This window comes from Gymnoscopelus braueri (genome assembly GCF_963280865.1).
Source record: "Gymnoscopelus braueri genome assembly, chromosome: 6".
NCBI lineage: Eukaryota > Metazoa > Chordata > Actinopteri > Myctophiformes > Myctophidae > Gymnoscopelus > Gymnoscopelus braueri.
Window position 1 is genome coordinate 13,285,563 of NC_137607.1, and position 10,860 is coordinate 13,296,422.

The 10,860-nt window shown below is 39.8% G+C and overlaps 1 protein-coding gene across 1 annotated transcript; it reads right to left on the reverse strand.

Annotated features, from left to right (window-relative positions):
* Positions 1-6,807: 6,807 nt before the first annotated feature.
* LOC308086722 (thioredoxin-like) lies at positions 6,808-10,656 on the reverse strand. Its single transcript, XM_080430373.1, has 5 exons — positions 10,597-10,656; positions 10,068-10,172; positions 8,651-8,716; positions 7,989-8,054; positions 6,808-6,916 (listed from the first exon to the last, which is right to left on the reverse strand). The coding sequence occupies exons 1-5, from the start codon at positions 10,618-10,620 to the stop codon at positions 6,851-6,853; spliced, it is 327 nt and encodes a 108-aa protein (XP_080286499.1). The 5' UTR covers positions 10,621-10,656; the 3' UTR covers positions 6,808-6,850.
* Positions 10,657-10,860: the final 204 nt, after the last annotated feature.

A 10,860-nucleotide genomic window follows, 5' to 3' on the forward strand; every position in this document is an offset into this window, starting at 1 on the left:
ACAACCTCACACCAATGCAACATCCTTTCATCATGGACACGTGCTTCTTCCCCATTCAGGTACGGCTGTTGCATTGATACATGTGTCATTTCACAATAATCTACATAACTGATGCTGATGCTGATGATGATAATGACGCTGTTAATTACCACTCCACAGCAATATCACTATCTTCAGTTACCCCTGATCCCTGGGGGACATGTCACATTGTCTGCTTCTTCCCTGCCTTCTCCGTTTCTCCCATTATGCAGACCCTGCCATGACAATCTGTACACACACGCAGTCAAACTTCCTTTCGTCATGGAGACGTGCTTCTCCCCATTCAGGTAAGGCTGTTGCATTGTTACATGGGACATTTCACAGTAATCAACATAACTGATGATGATAATGATAATGACACTGCTGATTACCGCTTCACAGCAATATCACTGGCTTGCCCGCTCACCAGCACCTGTTCCAGAGACCATCTCACACCAGTCCTACACAACCTGCACTGGCCCCGGTCAAGCAAATAATCCACTTCAAAACACTACTATTAATAGTGTTTCCCCGCTAATGAACTTCTGGATCAGCTGACCAATTGGTGGTTCTCAAAGTTGTTGAGATAAAGGGATAAACTACTTAGCTCCCATACGGATCCAACAACTTCCTGACCAATTGGTGGTTCCAAAGTTGTTGAGATAAAGGGATAAACTACTTAGCTCCCACACAGATCCAACAACTTCTGCCACCACATAGAGGTCACAATCCAGCTTCTGATCATCACACAGCACCAAAACCGCTCTCATAAAAGTCACCACTGACATTCACCCATTCTGCAGAGTCTGTCATGACAAACTGTGCAACCTGCCCGCCTTGCAACTTTCTTTCCTGGACAACTGCTTCTTCCCCATTGAGGCAAGGTTCTTGCATTGTTACATGTGTAATTTCTCATAAATCTACATAACTGATAGTGATGATGCTTACCACTTCACACAAATATCACTGGCTTTCGTTTCACATCATCCCTGGTGGACATGTCACATTCTGTGGTTGATTCCTGCCTGCTCTTTTACTCCCATTCTGCAGGCCCTGCCATTACAATCTGTGGAACCTGACGACGTTGCAACTTCCTTACATCATGGACATGTGCTTCTTCCGGCAGGCAGTTGCATTGTTACATGAGTCATTTCTGATAAATCTACATAACTGATGGTGATAATGATGCTGCTGCTTACCACTTCACAGAAATAGCACTGGCTTACGTTTCACCTGATCCCTGATGGACATGGCACATTGTGTGGTTGACTCCTGCCTTCTCCTTTTCTCCCATTCATGGCCCATTCATGGCCCTGCCATGACAATCTGTGGAACCTGACGACGTTGCCACTGTCTTTCACACCATTTAACTCTTACCTCCCTTTTATACAAATAAACTGCTGACTTCATCTCCTGTGATTTGGTCTATCTCTGTACATTTCCATTCAATTACAGAGTGTACATCAGTGCACACTGTTCACGGGTCTGCCATGCCGGGTGTGAGTAGCGGCCCGAACTTCTGGTACTCCATATTACAAGTTGGGTGGCATATCATTAATTGGCCTATATAAAAGATTAGCGTCTTTTTTAGCAGTTAAACGGATCAATGTACAAACAGTCCATTGAAGCGGAAACGCGTGTATGTGCCATAATTTATTATTTATTATGGTTAATTTATTTATTATTATGTAAACTAATTTGTAATAAAAAAAAACAATGTGACGTTCTGAATGGAGGTGTTTGCAGTGAAACCGTACTGCTACAGTCACGTAGCATGGATAAATTAGTTTCTATCAAGACTAAGACGGTAAAGAATGCATTGGGGGGGGGGGGGGGGGGGGGCGTTTGCTTGCGGCTGCCGCATTTGAACAAGTTGTAGTCTGTCTGTCTGACAGGCCATTGCAATACTCAAGACGACAGAGGAAAAAATTGTGGATCAACATTTTTGCATCGTCCAGCAACAGATAAGCCCTAATTCGCGCAATATTTCCAGGATGAAAGAAGGCAATCTTAGTAACATTATTAATGTGTGTAATAAAATTCAGTTTAGAGTCAATTATAACACCCAGGTTTTTGTTTATACTGCAGTGCTATTTTCTACAAGTGACAACATTTAAGTGATAGCGTTCCTATTCTGGACATGTCATAATAGGCACTATTATGTTATCCGTTAAAAAAGCATTTTAATCCGATCATCAGAGTGCAATACACCTCCCAACCATTAGTGTCACATGGTTGAAAGCATCGGAGAAAGTTTGGAGAAAATGGCCGGCGATCGGATTAAAATGCTTTTTATTGAACAATACGGGAGATACGGGTACTTAACGCGGAACCGATCAACTTGTAACATCCGTGGCTCGTGGGTAAGCACTTTATATTTGAAATTACTATTACAGGTGGCTGCAATTCGAAACTGACCCCTGTTTTTTACAGGGGTGTAAAATGTATTCATGATGTAGTCGTAGTGAATATCTGTCTGTCATTTAATGTCACTATGAATTGAGTACAAGGACCCCAATGGAAACAAACCATAGGTTTTCTTGGGTTTTTAATCCTATTAGCTGACATATTGACCTATTGAACTGTGCTTTCATGTGCTTTTTTCTGCAAACTTCTAATAAAGTATTCAATCAATCAATGTACAGTCCAACAGTTGTAAACATGTTAACTTAGCTATAAGTATCTTAGCTATGAGTATGTACAGTCCAAAAGTGGTAAACATGTGGTATAAATGCAATTAACAAACCTTCTCTGTGTTTTCCGTGCAGCAGTTTGTTTTGTCTCTCCAGCAGAGTTTCTAGTGTCTCTATCTCTCTCTGGAAGAGGTTGCACATGAACTCTGCAGCCGCACTGAGGCGCTCCAACACAGCCACTCTGACAAGCTTCACACAACAAACATCACCACGCTGTTTTTCCAAAACACACAATATCTCCTCTCCCACCGACGTCAGCTGTTCATTTATCGACAGCCGTAGAGACTCTATTTGACACATTTTATCATACATTTTTCACCACGACGTTTACCATTCAATGATACGCTTCTACATAGAAGTGTATGACTCTATGGGTTCACGTTCACGTTCAGCACCATGAAAACAGTTAGCATAGCACATAGAGGTATAATATAACGGCATAGCATCATGGTTGGCATGAAAACAACACGCCCTTACTTCCGCGTCAACGTGTTTCGCACATGCTCAGTAAATGGTCGAAGCAATGTTAATTTCGCCCCCTGGTGGATGAAGGATATAACTGTCATTGAAGAAAGAAAGAAAAGTATAAATGTTAAAGAATCTTTCGTCTTTAAGATGGACGGACAAACAGACAGACAGACAGACAGACAGACAGACAGACAGATAGACAGATAGACAGATAGACAGATAGACAGATAGATAGATAGATAGACAGACAGACAGCACAAGGCAGAGAGATATGGCCAACCCACTTTATCATATAAAATACAGTGATGGGTGAGATAATCATCGCCAGTAATAAAACGCAAAGCACTGTGGTAGACTGCATCCAGAGGCTTCAGTGTGGAGAGTGAAGCAGAGTGGAAAGTGAAGCATAACATCATATATCATTGGAGGTGTTCTAACTGCCCTGGAAGGCAAACTGGAGGCACAAGTGGAGACAATTCTATTCAAGTCCATTTTACACAGCACAGCTGTGGAATGACATTTATATAAACAAATATATAAAAAATAAATAAACAGCTATAAAACATGTATATGGAATGAATGAAATATGCCCCCTGGATCCTGGCCAGTATCCAGGGGCCCCTGGAACAATTTACTTTACCCTGGTGTCCATATTCTGGGTAATTAAATGGATTAAGAGCATCTGCTAAATGCCTATTGTAAATTGAAAGATTTTGGGGGGGAGGAGACAGCGTTGTTTTGGAATGGCCAAGTCAAAGTCCTGACCTTAGTCCAACAGAAATGTTGTGGAAGCACCTGAAGTGAGCGTTCATGTGGGGAAAGCCACCAACATCCCAGAGTTGAAGATGTTCTGTATGGAGGAATGAGCTCCAATTCCTCCAAGCCAATATGTGCACCACTGATCAACACTTACCACAAACCTTTAGTTGCACTTATTGATGCACAAGGGCTCACACCACATGCTGAGAGCAAAGCTTCACATACTCTTAACACACAGATACGTAATGTTGGAACATTTCCCTCAATAAATAAATCACCAAGTATAATATTGTCTCTGTCGGGTGGAAACCTTGTACATCCAAAACCGTTTCTTTTTTAATCATTATTCTAAAAATGATTTGACGCATTGTTGACCGACTATTTTCAGTGAAAAGATATAGTGTGTAGAGGGAAAGTATAGACCTCTAGGGGTTTATACTCTTCCATCTATGGGACCCACCCATAGATGGAAGTATATGGGTTTTAAGTGGTTCATTACAGTTTGTATCAGGTTTTAGTTGACTTTTTATTATTTTTATTGATTGGATACTTTATTAGCCAGAAATGTAAACAGCATGTGGTAAAATAAGACATTAAGGCTAAAAGGATAACACAAAGAAGACCTGGGGACTTGTTTCCACTGTGGTCCTATGTATTAAATGCATCAACATTTAGAGGTGGGACTATAATCCTTTGTAAAATCATAGCTTTAATTGAAATCATTTGGTGCTTGTCTTCATTAAATGTTTGTCTCGTGTCCTTTTTCATATTTTTTTTAAAGCCTTGAATGGCTTAGCTCCACAATATATTTATGATCTACTTACTGCACCTCCTGCTCCCAGGTCACTTAGGTCATCTTCCCAAAAGCTCAGTTCCCCCAACACACCTCAAAACTTAAGGTGACCTTTAACCTTTAAGGCCTTTTCTGTTGTTGCCCCCAGACTCTTAGGAACAATCTCCCATTACACATAAAGTCCAGCTCTACCATTGAACATTTTAAATCCACCTTAAAACCTTGTTTTCTATTGCTTTTAGCTCAGTCTGAGGGAAACTAACTCTGACTAACTCTGTTTTGCCCACTGAAATTCACTTTTGAGTTTAAACTGTATTGCTTTTCTTTTGAACTATGCTGTATTTTAGGTCTATGTCTATTTTCAATGAAAGTTGTTTTTAAATGTGCTATACAAATAAAGGTGACTTGACTTGTATCCCGGTCTCGATTCAGTGAGGTCCAGACACAGATTGAAAAGCAAGAGCACCTCTGAACCAGTCACACCACTGGACAGCTGGTCAAGTCAAACAACCACACATCACCTGTTGAAACACAAAATAATATACCTTTAGGATTTAGGACTCGTCACTGTCATGTTAGAGTACACTGAATCATAATACTCCACACTGTTGGACTGAAACCTTGTATCTGCTTATTTCATCTCATGATGTTTCTTGTTCTTTTTCAAAATGTTGTACTTGGCGAATGACAGTTTCATGTAAAAGTAGCCAAACTATTAGATCAGATTTACAAGCTTAATCTTGACTCTCTGCCAGTACCTCTGCTGTTTTTTCCCCCACTGCTGTTGCTGCTGCTTTGACACCTGAATTTAATCAATAAAGGTTTATCTGGATGAGAACATGAAAATAGGTATTACAGTAATGTTGTGGAATCAGGTTGATTGTTTGAAAGAACTAATGTAGCAAACATTCTTATGAATACATGAGTTGTTTCTCTCTCTCTCTCTTTCCCTCCACTCTCAAGTTTGAAAAGATAGATTACTAAACTATCTGTATTTATATTTTTTATTATTTTGGTGTCAGCATGTTGGCACTGGAAATATTGTGTTCTTTACAATGTGAAAAGAACACAATAGGTACATGTCTCAGTCATGTAGACATCCCAGTTTCACTTAACATAGCACCAATGCTTGTGTTGCCAAAGTTGACCAAATTGACAAAGACTAAAACTATAGTTTAAGGGTAAAATAGCAGAAATAAATCTACAGGGATTAGTTATTTTAGTTAGTTTTGTATATTTTCTATTCTTTCTAAAGTCTATTTGTATTTTTTATTGGAGTAAACAAATCAATGCTACAGTAGGGTGCAGCAACCTCTGACCGGTCAGAATCCTATTTACAAGTGGTGAGTGCTGAGGAGTCTTTGGCTTTTCCAATTTCCAGTACAGCACGTTCAAGATGAACTTGTGCCAAAAAGAGATGCCAGGAGCATGGCTACAGTCCTAATACTCAGACTGAAAGGAAAATTGAATAATTGATAACATTTCCTGCCCTCTTGTTTCAGAGAAATGATAATTGGGGTCTGGTGGGGATAGGCTGTGCATAGTCACTGTGACATCAGTAAAGCACTCCTCGATGTCTACATTATCCTTTAGCACCAAACATGTTTTATGTTGGTGTTCACTTGTTGGCGTGTTGTTTAGCCCACATGGCATACGAGCTCTGCCATGCAGATAGGCATTCATATTGTACTAACTAAGCATTAAATTAAAATTTCGTTCATAATGCAAGCTGCAGTGCCAGCTTAAATGAACCGAATTAACATAATTCACACATGAAAAGCAAAAGCATTAGGTCCGTTACTTATTTTCATTTATTAAATCCACCAAATGAGGATGACATACAGAGGAAAAATCCCATCATCAATCCTCTCTGAGACAAAACAGGACTAAAATGTTTTCCCTCCATTCAAATGGGACAGCAGAGTGACAGGAACCTGAGGGCAGAGGGGGGGGGGGGGTGACATGCAGCCAACCATTCAGACTAAAAATGGTTGTTTTTAATGAAACCATAACCAATGTTCACATGGTGCACATACAGAAAAACAAACAATGTTTGGCTCCCGTTGGCTCCCGTTCTTCTACAGTTGAGGTGCATTGGGATGGGTGGAAGGGCTTTCTCTCATGAACGTAGAGCTGTCACTTTCTCCACCAGCTTGTCATAATTGGCCCCAGAGAACTCCTCAACCTAAAAAGAAAATAATGCATTAAGTCAGGGGTCTTCAACAGGGGGTCCTCAGAGTTACTACAGGGGGCACGGCAACTCTTTGTGTGATAGGATCATCCTTTTTACATGAACCACTTGAACCCTTGCATCCCTATACTGAGGGGAACTACACGCTCACACGATCTACAAGCTCACAAGAGCTTGTAGATCAGCAAACCAAGTACAGAGCCAAAGGTCAAGTTTACTAAGTACTGAGGGTTTAAGTGGTTAAATGTCTGAAATAAACGAACAAATAAAAGGAACATTAATTTACACAACACTGATAAAAGTAAATGAAGCTATCTATGAAATCTCTGAAAAGGTTTAATCTGTATCACAATTGTATACAAGCTAGGAGGGGGTCCCTGCTTCTTCTCTCTCTCAGCTAAGGGGTCCTTGGCCTGAAAAGGACCCCCACCGCTTTGACGGTCTTGGGTCACCCTGTCTGGGTTTTTGTTCCAATAATGACCACCTCATTGTACAGTATCCCTCTTATTATACACCTACTTTATTCAAATGCAAAATGATGCTTTTATTAGCCAAAGATTACCTGCTTCCACAGCAATGCAAATACAGAGAGCATGCCTTGATTGACCAAATAAGAATAGAGTATTCAACAAAGTGGTATAACAGTTAAACGAAAAAGGAAAACACATTTAATACTGATGTTTTCTTCCAGTCTCCACTGCTCAAATAACTGATGATTATTCCTTAAGTCACGCGTAGCCAGACAACTATTCCTCAATCTCCGAATACGAGTCTGCTCGTCAACTCCGTTCACAAAAATACTAATTTAAAATAACTACATTTGATATTACAATTTCAATTTTTGATAAGCAGCAAGCTATGTATGCTTCAATTATTTAAATTTATATGAGAACGAATTGTGACGAAACGGAAGCGGGAGGAGGCGTCACATCCGCTTTATCCTCTGATAATTTTCAGAGCTTCCGTGCTCCAGACTGTATGTACTGTACTGTACAATTGTGGGAGGCAACAGTCTGGCTTAAGAGACTAGTTATTCCTGAAAACATACTTCAACTAAATAGCTTACCATCTTTCCATTCTTGTAGAACTGGAATGTGGGCATACACTTGACTTTACATTCTGCTGACACGTCCTGAGAAGGGAGAAGAGAGAGACGGTGAAAATGCTTGTCAGACATTAAAACGGGACCGTACCTATGTTCCCCAGGTTCTATGTTCCCCAGGTCCTATGGTCCCCGCTTTCCTAGGGAGAGCGGGGAATATAGGACCTAACCTAAACCTAACCCTAACCATAACCTTAGTTGGGAACATACAGTAGAACCCGGGGAACATAGGTATGACCCCCATTAAAACGACGAAGACCTTTCACCTTGGAAGCATGGCCAGTATAGAGTTCTTAGATCTTAGTTGCATTCGCTGTTGCGTTCACTTCCACATGTTCCGCTTGTTGATGACAGGAGTATCAACGTAGACGATGTTTGCCATAGCAGCATTATACACAATGTCAATCGGAACCACAACCACACGGTTTGGTGAGATAATTAAAGAGGAAAATAAGCATGTCACTGTGAGGAGCAAGAAATCGATATTTTCTCTTGTTGTGCTGCGCCCATACACCCACAGAAAATAAACTAAAACTAAACTAGATGTTGAGCAACTGCACAGCCTATTTCTTGCCTTAATGTTGCCAGAAACTGGTGGGCTGTATAGGTAAAACACACTGACTTACCGCTGCCACATCCACATCGACCTTCAGGAAGACTACGTTCATGTTCTCGGCTTTTTCTGCCAATTCCTATGGGAGAATAGATTACATCAGCATGGAATTGGTTTATGATATATATATATATATATATATATATATATATATATATATATATATATATATATATATATATATATATATATGTAGATTTTGATCTGACCCAGTAAAAAAAAAGAAGAGGCATGTAGACCTGATGGCAAAACAGTATATCATTTATATATGTAAATATTTTAGTAACAAATTCAAACAATTCCCTGGTTAAAGGTAGGGTAAGTGATATTTTTTGGTTAAAACAAAAAGTATTTTGTTAAAAGGTTAAAGCACTATATTCTGATAGTAATCATTGCTATATCATTGCTATAGAGTGTTTGTTCAGTAACAGGAGTCTCCCCGTCTCTCCAGCTCTTTGATAAACAGAAAATATTTGTTTTGGTAGGTGTCAAAATCTCAGCCAATCAGGAGAAAGTACCCACTTTTAAGCTTCATTTTTATAGTGTTCCAGTTCCAATTTTGCCTGCTCATTTCTTAGTGTCATCACTTCCAATTTCACTTGTTTAATCTATATCCTGATTGAGTTCTCTATCCTGATTGGATACAATTGGAAATGAAACTGAAACTGAAACGAAAATGCATTTTCTGTTTATTAAAGAGCTGTAGAGACAAGGAGACTCCTTTTACTGAACAAACACTCTATAGCAATGAGTAGGCTACTATCAGAATATAGAGCTATTTAACACTTATTTTAACCAAAGAAAATCACTTACCCTACCTTTAAATAATGTCAAGGGATTCATTGAAAGTAGGCATCACCTGGATGTCCCAGACTGTTCATTACAGTATGTGAACTGAGACCGGGCTGCCAAAAGGTTACCTGACCAACAGTCCTCTCAGTGGAGAACCTGGCCCATCCCCCAGCTGATAACACACCACCCACTTGGCAAAAGGCCCTGCATAATACTGGAAGTACAGCTGGCAAAATACACAACCTTGAATCAACATCATTCAAGGTTGGATTTTCAAGTCTTGATGGAGAGAGCTCATAAGACAAGTAATAATGAAAATATGGAACAACAGCTACAGTATCTGAGCCCAAGCTGGTTCTGTCTTCTTTGACTCACTTCCAGTCCAGTCTACATCCTAAACCACTTTCAACCTGGCGTCCACATTTTGGGCGTACCCCATCATAGGCAAAATCTTTCAAAAATAGAAAAATAGCAGATCTACCAGCTCACAACATATTGCACAGTGACAAGCTTGTAGATTGGCTATTTTCATGCAACACAGTTGTATGAAGAAGTCTAAAAACAGGGCTTAAGTGATTAAGTCTATCTATGCTATCGATGAGCTCCAACTCTGCAATCACAATCATCTGATCTCTCACCTTGAAGCGAGGGGCAATCTGTTTGCAGGGGCCACACCATGTGGCTGTAAAGTCCACCACCACTAGCTTGTCCCCAGCTTCCACCAGGATGGCACGGAAAGAGTCCTAGAGAATGTCAAACATTATTATACTATGGGTGACAGACAGATCATCAATTCACCTATAGGCATACATTCCCTCTCAAATCCACATTGTCCACTTTATATTTGTGACATTTACACACCTTCTTTCTGTCTCATACACGTTTGCAAACCATTCTTTGTCTGGCATACAGTAAATATGGAACATGAAATGAAGATGTATTCATTGTTAAAAACTTAAACATTGTGTTTAGAACACAATTGGTGTATTACCTATTTTGTGATATCATAACTAAAACACACACTCAACTCTGGAAATAGAAACAAATGAACAAATTGGCGCCTATATATTCTAAACAATAGCACTGCCTGAGCCTGAACCAAAACGTCTTACTGGATGTGACAATGACAGAACGAAATAAGAACATAAACAATAGCTAAACACTCACCAGGTCTTTAACTTCACGAACCATGGTGACTGATGATGGTATTTCTCTGGATGATGATGATCAGACTGCCACAAATTGTACAATTGAATTGAAACTTGAAACACAAGGCGCTGAATGATGTTAAAACTGCATGAATTTGGTAGACATGCCAGACTACTTTAGAATAAGGTCCTTGCTTTCACAACAAGAATTTTCAGTTGATCTTTCTTTTTGTATCACTCTGGTGTACTCTGTATGAGGTTACAATGAAAAGATTACACAAAA

Excerpts from the sequence above, each read along its gene's own strand:
- LOC308086722 (XM_080430373.1), bottom strand. The coding sequence starts at position 10,620 with ATGGTTCGTGAAGTTAAAGACCTG. Across the intron at positions 8,717-10,067 it reads AGATTGCCCCTCGCTTCAAG|GAATTGGCAGAAAAAGCCGA; the intron begins GTGAGAGATCAG and ends ATTCTCCCATAG. Across the intron at positions 8,055-8,650 it reads TCGATGTGGATGTGGCAGCG|GACGTGTCAGCAGAATGTAA; the intron begins GTAAGTCAGTGT and ends CTCCCTTCTCAG.